This window comes from Ischnura elegans, chromosome 2 (genome assembly GCF_921293095.1).
Source record: "Ischnura elegans chromosome 2, ioIscEleg1.1, whole genome shotgun sequence".
NCBI classification, from domain to species: Eukaryota; Metazoa; Arthropoda; class Insecta; order Odonata; family Coenagrionidae; genus Ischnura; species Ischnura elegans.
Genome location: NC_060247.1, coordinates 103,450,426 through 103,463,426, shown reverse-complemented (window position 1 = coordinate 103,463,426; position 13,001 = coordinate 103,450,426). Strand labels below are relative to the sequence as shown.

General features: G+C 39.9%; 1 protein-coding gene and 1 long non-coding RNA gene across 11 annotated transcripts in view; both read left to right on the top strand.

The window, feature by feature from the left end:
* Positions 1-11,756, top strand: part of LOC124154269 — a 52,840-nt gene extending 41,084 nt beyond the window's left edge. Inside the window, exon 3 of the long non-coding RNA XR_006863876.1 lies at positions 10,479-11,756. This is a non-coding gene — a long non-coding RNA (uncharacterized LOC124154269). The remainder of the gene's footprint in view (positions 1-10,478) is intronic.
* A 6-nt stretch (positions 11,757-11,762) lies between these two features.
* Positions 11,763-13,001, top strand: part of LOC124154267 (potassium voltage-gated channel protein eag-like) — a 599,395-nt gene continuing 598,156 nt past the window's right edge. For all 10 annotated transcript variants that reach the window (XM_046527883.1, XM_046527890.1, XM_046527891.1 and 7 more), the window contains exon 1: positions 11,763-12,050. In XM_046527883.1, the coding sequence (XP_046383839.1) occupies positions 11,972-12,050 (79 nt within the window). In that variant the 5' untranslated portion in view covers positions 11,763-11,971. The remainder of the gene's footprint in view (positions 12,051-13,001) is intronic.

Below are 13,001 nucleotides of genomic sequence, written 5' to 3'. Positions count from 1 at the left end.
AAATGCGTCGCGCCGCGTTCCACCTTGGGAGAGGACCCGCCTATTCTCCCCATCACCATGCCAAGCGTGGGTGATGCACTCGAAAAGATCGCGGCACTTATTCCCAATTCCTGTAAAACGTGAAAACCTCGCTCAATTCTTTTTTCCGGGTCACGGGAAAAAAAAGCGCCACGCTTATCCTTCGTGATTCGCCGCGCCGCCGTCATCCTTCGCGATTACGGGCAGTCGCAGCTCTTTTTTTTTAAATCCCCTTCTCCTCTTCTCCTCCTGCATTATCGTCGCTCTCGTCATTATTTTTCGGGTCCCCCTCTCCGTCGCCAGGAAGGGCAATCTGGCGGAAAAATACTTATGTCCCGCGTCGAGAAAGAGAGGGGGGAAAGAGGCAAGGGGACTCGGGCCGTGTGAAAAAAAAATGAGAAACGAAAAAGAAATGTGCGGGAGGGGACGGAATCAGGTGATAATGATGCAGTCCTCCTCGAGTAGCAATTACTCACTCGCGACTCACGGGATGAAATGCGGCGACGAAGAGGAGGAGGAATGGGAAAAGGAAAAAAGAGAATTACGGAAATGGCACGATGAGTATATTTCTCGACTGCGGGTTGTAAAGCACAAGAATTTTGCGATGGATGGTCTCTGCCATCGACTTCATGTCTGGATGAAGTGTATCCTTGCGCTCCAATTTCGATGATATTAGACGATGAATCGGACCATGATGTGGTGATATTAATTTTTGTCATCGGAAATCATCCAGGTCAATAATTTTTACTTTTGGAATGCTCTCGATTTTCGTTTGTCCTGAATTTTTTTTTCGCGCGTTTTTTGGTTGGCTGTTGATAAAATTGATGGCCTGCGATAAAATACATGCGGTGGATTGCAGAACCTAGTTAATTGCCGCAATTTAGGTCATTTTTATTTTTTGTATCAGTATACCTAAGTTTCACAGATGTAAAGTAGGTAGGTTTATATGTATTGTCGTAAAATTTTCGTCAATTAATTCATTATACATCTTATTAATTGAACGGTTGCTTTTCGTCTTACCTAACGCTTAGTTTAATCAATTATTGAAGATGAGGCCCATAATTATTGTTATAATGCCACCCTCACGTAGTGACAACTCGTCCAATAACGCTTTGTGACACATTGAAGAGGGCTGAAAAAACATATCTGAATATTAAAATTTTAGTAGAAAGATGCTTATGGACTATACTGTTTCATACGTGTGCCAAACAGAAAGTTAAGTTTATTTCCCTGTGTGAGTCATCATTGCCACTGTCATCGATTTTCATGAGTAGTCGATCATCAAGTAACCTATCATTAAACCTTCGAATAAGTTCTACTCGTGAGAAAAGATACTGAACACGGAAGAAAAATTTCAAATTTTTGGTTATAAAAAAATGCGCTCCGTTGTTCTCTTTGGTGGAAAAACCTAAGATACTGCCCGACAGGAAGTTTCCAGCGGGAAACGGGCCTGCCGTATACCGGGTGTTTCAAAATAAATTGCGAGGTTTTAACGTCTTATAATACTTATTGTACTTAGGTTATAGCTATAAATGACACATCTTTTGAAAGAGCAACTCAAAAAATTTGGTTTGTTGTGAACAATGGGCACTGGTACCCAATGTTTCCGCCACCATCCGTTAGAAAATCCTCGTAGCAAAGGGGGCGACAAGTGCACGGAAAGATTTTTGTGTTTTACAGTTTGCAAAGACGGAAACTATAGTTACTGTGCAATTAGCGTTCCGTATTTTTTTTTGTTTTGGTCCCCCAGGTGATAATAAAGTCCGTGCCACCACTACCAGCTGACCTTTCCGATAAAAGAAAGGATTGAAGAAACAGCTGTGTAGCGATTACTCGACACTAATCAACATTTAGGAAGAACTCGTATACCGTCTTCAGGTGTGCCGTGTGAAAAATAATGCTCAAATTGAGCACTTTTAGGCTTTTATGTAAAAAAATTTTGAGTTGAACTTTCATTTGATATGAGATTTTTATATAGCTGTAAGTTTATTGTAATAAACATTAGAAAACATGCATTATTATTTTTATATGAGATAGAGACGAGAGCGTTGGCCTCATTCTCTTGGTAAAGCTTCCAGTAAGAAAAGCAAAACGTTGAGCGAAAAGTATTTTCAGGACAGCCTTTTGCCGAAAGGAACTTAGATACAAGATAAAAAAAGAAGCTTCGAAAATCTTCTAACTAACGTATTAGAAAGCGTTAAAACACGGCCATTAATTATAAAAAACCGGTATACTTGAACTTGAGACGCTGTTTCACTGAAAAAGAGCATCGCAGCATTTCTTATGTGCTCCCTTTCCTTTTCGGCACGTTCTTTTCACCTTTTTACTCTACAGAACGGTGAGCGTTGCACTAGAGGCAGGTCGAGGGAACGCGGAGTAATTGAGCAACGCGATTTATTCCCTGGCATGGGACCCTGTGGAACCCCTTTCTTCTTCCCTCTCTTTTCCCCAAAAGGCCGCTCAGGGTGCAGGGTCTCACGACTACATCCCTGATGTGACCCCTCTCCCTGAACCCCTTACCTTTTTCCCTTACTACCCACGCACCGTCTTCTCACCTCAACACCCTACCCGTATCCTCGCAGCCAACAATACCTTTTCCCTCCACCCTCTCCAGTAACCCTTTCCACCATTTTTCCATCCTTTCTTTTCTCTCGCCCTGAACAATCTGTCCGTCTCAAACTTCGGTTCCCTCTTGCTCCCCTTCACTTTTACCCCGTGTGTGAAAAGAAGGGTTTCCAGTCTTAAAGAAATGGCGAGTTGGGAAGGTTTCATTAGACGATGCGATGGGGGAAAATGTGATGAAAAAAGTAAAGGAGATGTCTCCTTGCTCCGCAGCCGCGTTCAGAGAGTGCCGCGAGGTGGATTGTTTGGATGACACTCGTCTGGAGGAGAAAGTGTTAATCAAGGAGTTAATTCGAGTCTCAAGAGTTCAAGTACAGTCGTAGGAGTCTTGCTGTGAAGTGTCGCGGTGGAGGAAGTAACGTCTGTGTGTTTGCACGCCTAAACTAGGGTGTTTACGCGACTTCATTCATGGAAATTACGAGTTAGGCTTATCTAGTTGTTAAGGGTTCCCTTCCAAATGCACACTCATAAATCATTAGCAAGGGCAATGAGAAATTTTTTTTTCACATCTGTTAATTAGGTTCCTCCGAAAAGAAAAGAGGAAAATTTTATTTTTTAAATTATATAATTTGATCTTCTTATTGCACGTAATTCATTGACGAGTGATACAAAATATAAAAATTGATTTTTTTTCTTACTGTTGTCGTAAATTTTTAACGTTGATTAGTGTCTCGGGGTGTTGGTCTTTGAGAATATTTTTTGAATATATATTGCCGGCCTCGGTGGCGGCGGGTAACGTTCTCGCCTGCCAAACAAGAGGTCGCGGGTTCGAGTCCCGCCTGGGTAGGTTTCCCCGTTCCAGGGCATGGCCGTTTGTGTACGTTTACTTGTTACATTTGTTGAATACCCCGGTGTAAAATGGCCAATAAGAGCTGTATCCGGTGGTTTGAGAATAAAATAAAATAAAATAAAATATTATGCAAATTTTGTGCCAACGTTTTGGTGTATTTTTAAATCTTCATCAGGAGCTTTTTTTTGCAATTAATTGGATTTGTGTATCGATAAATACATGAACACATCCAATTCATTGCAGGTTTTGTTAAAGACAACATTTATGTGCCACCACTCCCAGAAAACATGGAATAGGTGAGGAACCAGATCCGTACTGCCATAGCATCAGATACGAAGGAGTGTGCTTGCCCGAGTGTGGGAGGAATTTGATTATCGATGTGATATTGTCCGTTTCGCTGAAGGAGGACATACTGTTTATGAAACGGTGGTCCCCTGAAAGAACTGAACTGTTGAACTGAAATTGGTTATAAGCAAGTTTTACTGTAAACCACATCTAATTTCATTTCAGTGGTCCCTGAATTGAACAGTCATGTTTATTTTCTTTTTAGAGCCCACTCATTTGTTTCTTAACTCTCACATTTAAACTTCAGGCGTGAATTCTTTAAGTTAAAGAAGAATTCTCATGAAGTTTTAAATTCCTCTCTCATATATATCGCCTTGCTTCAAACTGTCTCAGCAGCATGTTCATGTCGCTGATGGAGGACATAATGAACATCTGTAATGTTGAGAGGTTCGTAAATGTGTGTCCAAAGTTTCGAATCTTAAAGTTTAATAAATATATGCATTGGAAATTCGTATATTTTTATTGAAACACCCTGTACTTCACACTTGTGGTTTGGTATGGGATGAGTTCTACCTTCACCAATCAAAATAAACCTTTTCGGGTTGAATCACTGAGTAAGTGTGTGAGGAGTTACAGGAATCGTGGGCTATACGGAGCACAGAAGTTGAGTCATTTGCTGAATGAAAAATTTTGGGCTCTATGGGTGAGAAGTTTTGTTTTAAATTTTTTTTGCACGTGTTTCCTGCAGTGTATCTCAAGGAGTCAATTCGGCGCTGTACTTGGTCCCTAACTACTGCTGAATATTCAATCTGTTGTACGAAGTATGTAGGGCGCATATTATTATAATTTGCTGTACGAATTCCTTAGAAAATTATTCCTTCGGGAACTGTCCAGAAATTGACGTCAAGCATTCTGTGATATATCTGGTGGCCTGAGATATTATACGGTGTCTTATTCGGAAAGCTGAGATTACTGATGATGCGCATGTAACGAAATGACCGAGAACGATGGTAAATAAAATGACCTAGAAGAGAGGATTTGATATTGAAAAAAATATTACGTTTTTCATTTGTTTCATTCCTATTTCGTTTCGTGTACTGAGGTAAGCGTTCCAGGCATGAGAATTATTTTTGTTTAAGATGTTCAATTTCATTATTTAGAAAATATTATTGGAAGGCGAAGAGAAAAAGTAGATGTTGGTGTATAAATGTTGTTGTATAAGGTTACATTTGACATTCATTCGGCTGTACTGTTGGTAATCAACCGAATACGCGATCGTGCAGCGGTTAAACAGCAAACAAAATTATAACATAGGAAGATAGGCGATTCCTTTGTAAACAAAAACTAAGTAAGTTTTTTCTTTGTATGTAATTTGTTGTGTTGTGAGTCGTTCTTACGGCCGATATCATGAAAATAAATGGAATTTTTTTCTATTACAGAACAGTAATTACAGTTTTTATTTACATTCCTTTGGTTCCGGTGCATCCGAAATATGTCAGGTCCCAGATAATCCGGATAAATAACCTTCTATTTTACATAAAACGAAGGTGGATGGCTTGTGTGCGTTTCAAAATTTCATCTGTGGTTGTGCATTTCATCCACTTAATTTTAAATTGGCTTTACTTTGTTATTTCTATTTTCAATGCCCCATAATCTGAAACCGTGGATGGAAGGCAAGAGAAGAGAGAGTCGATGTTAAGTCGATCAGAAAAAGATTGCTTACGAATTTTCAGTGTATGGTTTCATGTATCAGCTAGAGGCTACTATGATGGCTCTAAGTTTCTGTGACGATGATTTACAGCCTTGTAAAGTATCGCAGCCTGAGGACGTTGGTAATTGTATCTCAGGCGATAACTCTGATTCCCACTCCATCGCGCTCCTCGGCACATCTGCCATTGGATCCAACCACTTACTATACACTCACGCCCGCTAGACTCATAGGATACGCCGGCTGAAGTGGCTGATTTACTCCCTATTTACGAACTCTCGTGAGATACCTCCATAACATAAAACTATCCAAAGTTGAGTGCGTCGAGGGGGGGGGGGGGGAGATTAGATTTATGGTACGCTATAAATGTAAGGCTGTGCAATTTTGTGGTTCGCTGGAGTGGTGAAAGAGCTGGAGAACTTGTGATGCATGTTACTGAGACAGTTTGAAGCAAGGCGATTTATGTGGGAGAGGAATTTTAAAAATTCACGCCCGGAGTTTGAAGATGAGAGTTGAGAAAAAAAGTGAGTGGGCTCTAAAAAGAAAATAAACATGACTGTTCAATGCAGGGACCTCTGAAATGAAAATAGATGTGGTATACAGTAAAACTCGGTTATAACGAATTTCAGGGGACGACATTTCTATTTTGTTGTAAACGAGATTTATTTATATCCATAATGAAGGATTTTGGACACCACTGTATTTCCACCTATTTTCCGTAAATTGTCTTTATTCAAGCAACAGTTCCGAAAAAATTCCCAAGGGACATAAGAATAGCTCGTAATTGTGGGGATTTCATATCATCTGTACTAGTTGCATGCGGGGAAATTAACATTGGCTATCATAGGAAATTCCTGGGGACCGGGAACTCACCTCGTAACAGGCGGGATTACGTTACATGCGTATTCGTTATAAGCGAGTTTTACTATATTTGATTCGTGCAAACATTTTTCTTTCCGAAACGATATGACACATCTCAGTCTTGGGAGATGTGCTTATGTTTGGCTTTTCAATACAAGGGACCTCGTTTATCCGGATATCAATGATCCGACTCTCTACGGTTTATCCGGATCAAAGATCTGGGCCAAAATTCCACGGAAAGTTCTGTAGAAGATTACAACTGGAACTGCACCGGCTGAAATTTTGGCAATAAGCGATTACGTGGTCTTGAAGCGATTAAAGGTCACAAAAAAGTAAAACAAACAAAAATAGGCGATTTCTTTGTAAACATAAACTAAATACATTTCTCCTTTGTATGGAGTTTATTGTGAGTGAGTTGTGCTCATAGTCGATATCATGATAAGGTAATAGTAAGTTTTTCTATTACATTACGGTACATATTACATTATTATTACATTACGGTACATATTACATTATTATTACATTACGGTATTTTTATTAATATTCTCATTGCTTCCTGTTTTTCGTTAATCCGTTTAAAGGTTCTTTTTTCATGAAACAGAGGAAGATGGCTGGGTTGTTTTCAAATATTTCGTCTGTGACAACGCATTGTATCCACCTTAGTTTAAATTGGCTTTCCTTTCTTATTCCTATTTGCCAATGTCGCATAATCCGAAGCCGTGTATAGATACTGCTATTGTAGTTGTGCCTCTTATGTTAACATTAACTCATTCTATCAACTTCATTTTTAATAAACCTTGGTTACCATCTTGGTGGAGATTAGGCCTCTGTCAATCAGGGGAAGGAGTGTCCTGAAGGGTTGAAATTTAGTGTACCCTTACGTCGTGTTCGTTGAAAATTGGTCTCGTTACAATTCTACTTTATAAATTTGCTGAAACATTGTAATTTCAGCTCTAACACAGTGGTGTCATGGCGCACAAATGCGACGCAACGCCGTTCCGATACTTAAGGAATGACATAATAGTCAACCAACACTTTTAACAAATTTTAGTGCTTCAAAATTTCTGATAAATACATTCGTAACCGAAAAAAATTAATTAAAAAAATATGCAGACGTAACTTGTAATAAAGACACAAAGAGGAATAGTTTACTTGTAAAAATATTTTAGGAAAGTGCTCTCCGGCACTGCCAATTTTGGCATGACATCACTGCTGTAGCATAGTAAATTTCCCTCATATCTTACTTCTTGAGATTTTATTCATTATGGAGGGAATCTTGAGAGGCAAGTTATGAGACGTAAAGGATCATCTTTTTTTATAATTTTTCATTTTTTTCCTCTTCTTCATGATTCCCTGACTCATGGTCTCTTGACCTGTGTTTAGAAGGCTGATGCAAATTGATATTATCTCGATTTTTTCTGCCATACGAAAATTATTTTAATAATTAATTAATTAATAATTATTTTAATGCTTTAAAATACCTTAACATGGCATTCTTATTTGATTCATAAGTTGGAGAATTTAAACATAATTTTGTGCTATACCGTAGAATTGCTCGAATAACGAGTATCATGTAATAAAAACCCATGAGACACTTGAAGACTTGAATCATTCTGCTACTCCAGGGATCGTTACATCCCCAGATATGTGTCGTTGGAAATCCCATTTCTCGGATGACATATGGCCCAGAATCCCGAGCTGCATCCCACGGTTTCGTGCTAGCCTTTCCCGATGTTGATGGGATGTAATTCCCTCCCATGGCATCTTAGGGTAAAAAATATCTTTAGGAATCTGTTTCTTGACCAATATGGGTTAATTTTTTTAGTTCTTGTTTTGTTATGGATTTTCATGGCCAATTTTTCCATGACATTAACGTGTTTTTGAGCTCAGAAAATAACTTTGCTCCATGATTAGTCTTTAAAGTAAATTTTCACAGCGTTTATTTCTTAACACGCGATGCAATTCAACGTTTACAAGTTACCACCTAGTTAAGAAACATGTGGAGACAGTGTACCTACGCCTAATGATGACATGTTTTCTTTTTTTTTAATTGCCGTTCAATAAACATGTACTCCATATGTCGTCTGAATATATGTTTTAATAATATAGTAACTTCCTTACTTGTTCGGGAATATATTTCTTGGCCAGTGACATCCCGTATGATAAACTTGGACTTGTTTATTGTAAGATAATATTTAAGAATTACTGAGACGTTGTGAGAGAGAAGCTGTGGTATAACTACTCTTATGTGTTCCAATATTTTTTTAGATGTTTAAATACTCGAATCACGTAGAGGAAAAAATCCTTGAAAATTGATTTTCATAGTAGTAGTAGTTTCTTTTATAGGGTGCGTCGGCGGCTAAGGCCATTTTGCACCACTCACTGACTGGAATTAATAAAGGGGTTTAGGCCCCTTCTGAAATTAACATGTCAATAATTTACAAGAGGCATCATTTATATTTTATTGAAAAGTCGAGTTGAGTGTAGGAATGCTATCAGTCGGGAAATGTTTACGGGAGTGTCTCCTAGTACCTCAGCTAGGTTATCTCCGAGCTTATGATTCGTCCGTGCAGTCCGATATCTGGCACAGTCCGTCAGGATATGTCGCACTGTTGGTGGACAATCGCAATTTAAGCATTGGGGCTGTATTCTCTCTTCGGCTAAGAGGTATGAATGGGTTAATAAGCAGTGACCAATTCTTAAGCGTGCTAAAACCACTTCCTCCCTGCGGACATTTCTTATAGAGGTCTGCCACGCAGTTATTACGGGCTTAATTTCCCGAAGTTTGTTATTTTGAATTTCAAGCCATTGCGTCTTCCAATTTTGTCTAAGTATATCCCTCATGGCATTTCCTAAATCTTCCGCTGGCATTAATTGAAAATCTGTATCCGGAGACCTGAGTGCATCTTTGGCTGCAGAATCTGCCTTATCATTCCCTGGTATTCCCACATGTCGTAGTAGTAGTAGTGTTTGGATTTGATTTGCATAGTCTGGAAAATAGGTTACTAGGCATTAGTGGAAACTGATCTGATGTATTTACGTGGTGACATAAATATTTACGGCATAAGTATAAACTGTACATTCATTCTTAAACCAACGGATTAAATTCACGTTTTATACGTAGAAAAATGTTTTTAGCCCTGTGACAACATTTTTTCCCCGAAGAAGTATGATAACATAGACTCCCATTATTCTCAGGAGAATGAAGCATCTTATTTTGATCCACTTTAGATGAAGATTGTGGATACTTGGGTAGTTTTTTGCTAAAACTCAAAGGGGACGTTAGGAGTTTGTCATTATTTTTAGGATTTATTTGTTAGATGTAATATATTTTTTATAATTCATGGAACGATGTAAAAATTAATTCAAGGTACCTCCGGCCAATTTGAATTTAAGAGCTATTTGTTGTTATTGTATTTTTTCTGATGCTATGTGAACAAAGGGAGATATTAGAGGTTGTTATTAGCTTTTATGACTTGTTTATATTGGTAGTTGATTTCCATGTGGCATTTATGTTTTTTAGGTGTGATTACAGTTTTTTTAAATTACAGTTCGTTATAAATTTGCTCTGAATAAATTAGTTTTAATAATGTAATTACTTTCGAACCTGTTCAGGAAAATATGTCTTGGCTGGTAGGATCCCACATATATAGGTATGACCTGTTGATTTTAAGATTATATTTTGAGTTTAGATTGAGATAGGATGAAATAGAATTGTAGTGTAAATGAAGACTATAATAATTGAAAAAGCCTAACATTACTAATCAATGACTTGACAATGAGTTGACTATATGAAAGAGTACTACTTAACTAATATTTTCATACTTTTTCCCCTTTTCCGGGAAATATATCTTTGCCAGTAAGATCCCGTGTTAATTTTAAGATTATGTTTGGAGTGTAGATCGAGAAAATAATTGTAATCGAAACAATGACTTGACAATGAGTAGACTATATGAAAGAGTACTACTTAACTAATATTTACCTTGTCTCTTGTTTTTCTTTAGCATTTCCTACTTTTGCCCCTTTTCCGGAATATTTATCTTGACCAGTAGGATCCCGTGTTAATTTTAAGATTATATTTGGAGTGTAGATCGAGAAAAGTTTTAATCGAAACAATGACTTGACAATGAGTTGACTATATGAAAGAGTACTACTTAACTAATATTTACCTTGTCTCTTGTTTTTCCTTCGCAGGGTACGCTTGTCCGGCCCACCCGGGGCGCCTCCGGGCGCCGTGCCGTCGACAATGGAGGCGGACCGCGGAGGCGGGCCCGGCGCCTAGCGTCGCGACGCGATGGGGTCAGGAGAGGATCAGCGGCTGTTGGACAGCGGCGGCGGGTAGAGGAGCTGAGGCGGGCGCGGGGGCGGGCGTGGAGTGGTGACTAAGCCCTGCGCCCCCCCCCTGCTCCTAAACCCACCACCCGACCCCCCTCCACCATCCTCCACCACCCAATCCTAATAATCCTCACACTCCGCTCACTCAATCTTGTATCATCCCTTTTACTCCATCCCAAAAACTCCCTACGTACCACTCCAAACACCAATACCTTTATTTTATCCTTCCTTTCGAGGAATCGGGCAGCCGGATTGAAAATACCAATCTCCTGAATTTCCCCTTTCTTTCGTCCAGGTTCCTCTCTGTATATCTCTGCGGTCCAACCGTCACCACCTTCTTCAAGGACACCACCCCTTGGTGTTGCTCTAGTAACCCCGAGTTATCGGGTGACTGGAGACTTCACCACAACCCACCACCAACCAACCATCAACCGCGGCGTCTTCATCTGCCTCATCACCATCATTAGACTTCATCATCCACTTCTACTTCTTCTTCACCATTTTTTCTCCTACATCATATTGAACCGGCCCTGCACGACAAACCACTAAGAGAGCACTGTCATCACGAGCACCAAAATCAGCCACTACCAATTGAGAAAGCACCAGAATCATCACACCACCATCTTGATCACCTCCTCTCTTTTTTAATAACAAAATAATATAGCCAGAATAAACCCATATTCTTCGCCGCAATCGTGTCCTTCATCCTCTAAAAATAGAACAAAAAAACCTCTTTCATCCGGCCGCCAGCCTTGAACAAATCCTTGTTTTTCAAACCGTCTCTTAAAAAAAAAGTTTAAAACAACCAATTCCCGTCACCACCACCACAGTTTTTCTAACTTCCCGACACCGACTACTTCAACTGTTTTCTTGTGCGTGTGTGTGTGTGTGTGTTTGACTACAGTCGAACACTACTCCGCTTCTGCTCACCTCCTCCATCCGGCCTCTCCCCCCTCCCGCCCCCACATCGTATCCACCCTCCCCCCTCGCGCGACTCTCAATTAAAAAAAAGACGCGATTGAGGACTCACTTGTTTTTTCATCTCTTTCCTGAGAGGAAAGATCATACATATAAATATATAGAGAGAAAAAAATCTACTATATGAGAAAGTGATTTTAAAAAAATAGGGAGATGATGTAGAAAAAAAGGAAGATTTCAACAAGAAGAAGGAGAAGAAGAATTATCTTTTTTTTCTCTTTTTCTCTCTCTCTCTCTTTGTGATCAACTTGAACAATATGACGGAAAAGGATTGAGTATTAGAGAGAGGGAGAGATAGTGAGTGAGAGAGAGTGTGTTAATTGAAGGGTCGTGTGTGAGTGTATGAACCAGCGCTCACTCACCGCTCCTCGAAGATGCCGGGCGGCAGGAGGGGTCTCGTCGCGCCGCAGAACACCTTCTTAGAGAACATCATAAGGAGATCCAGCTCGCAACGTGAGTACAGGAATTTTATCTTATCTCTTCCTCGACAGTATTTCCACGTCATTATTACTCGTTTTTTTGCACTGAAAATTGAATAGAAAATGAACACGGAACACTTCCAATTCCGTTAACTATTTTGCGAGCTTGCAAAGAGGACGCTCTGAACCAGAGGCCTTCAACCATTACGACACCTCCTCTGCAAAAACGCTCTACAATCGCCCACCCTCTCATCTAGTATCCCTAGTAGTACTAGATGAGCGGATTTGATTCGGTGGGCGATTGTTGAGCGTGTGTGCAGTGGAGGTATCGATTATTAATATAAGGGCCCAAACTCGATTTCACATCGTCCGGAGGGCCACAATGCTCTACGTCACTTTACCACCACATCGATAAAATATAAAAAAAACATATAATTTCGAAGTGAAACAATCTTTATTGGTTAAAAAGTTCAATCAATCAATGCGATTTTTGACATTGTTTATTTATGAGTGAGTCGATAATTGGTTTTATTATTGTAGATGCAATATTTTATTTAGCCTCTAGGAGCCTAGCTGGTGGGCCTCATGCGGCATAGGGGCCGCGGGTTTAAGACCCTTGCTCTCACCCAAGCAAAAGACCCAAAATACCCGTGCGTCAGCCAAGCTAAGAGAAAATGAACCCTGAAGAAGAATCACTGTTTTTTTCAATAAACGGTACCACTGGGAATCCCCGCTCGTACACTGTAGGAGTGCAGCTTTGTTAATCACCCCGGGGGAAGGGTTGAGTTTGGTCACTTCTACCCCCGCCCCCTCCCCTGTGGAGGAAGCAAGGAAGCAGGCCACTCGCCGAGGTACACATATAAGTAGTATAAACTTACCGAACATTGCTTGCGCGCGGAAGAAGGCAAACATCGTACAAAATTTGCTATAAGTGATGCTGACAGAAAAATGTTACGGCGCGTGTGCCACACAAGTGGCCTAATCA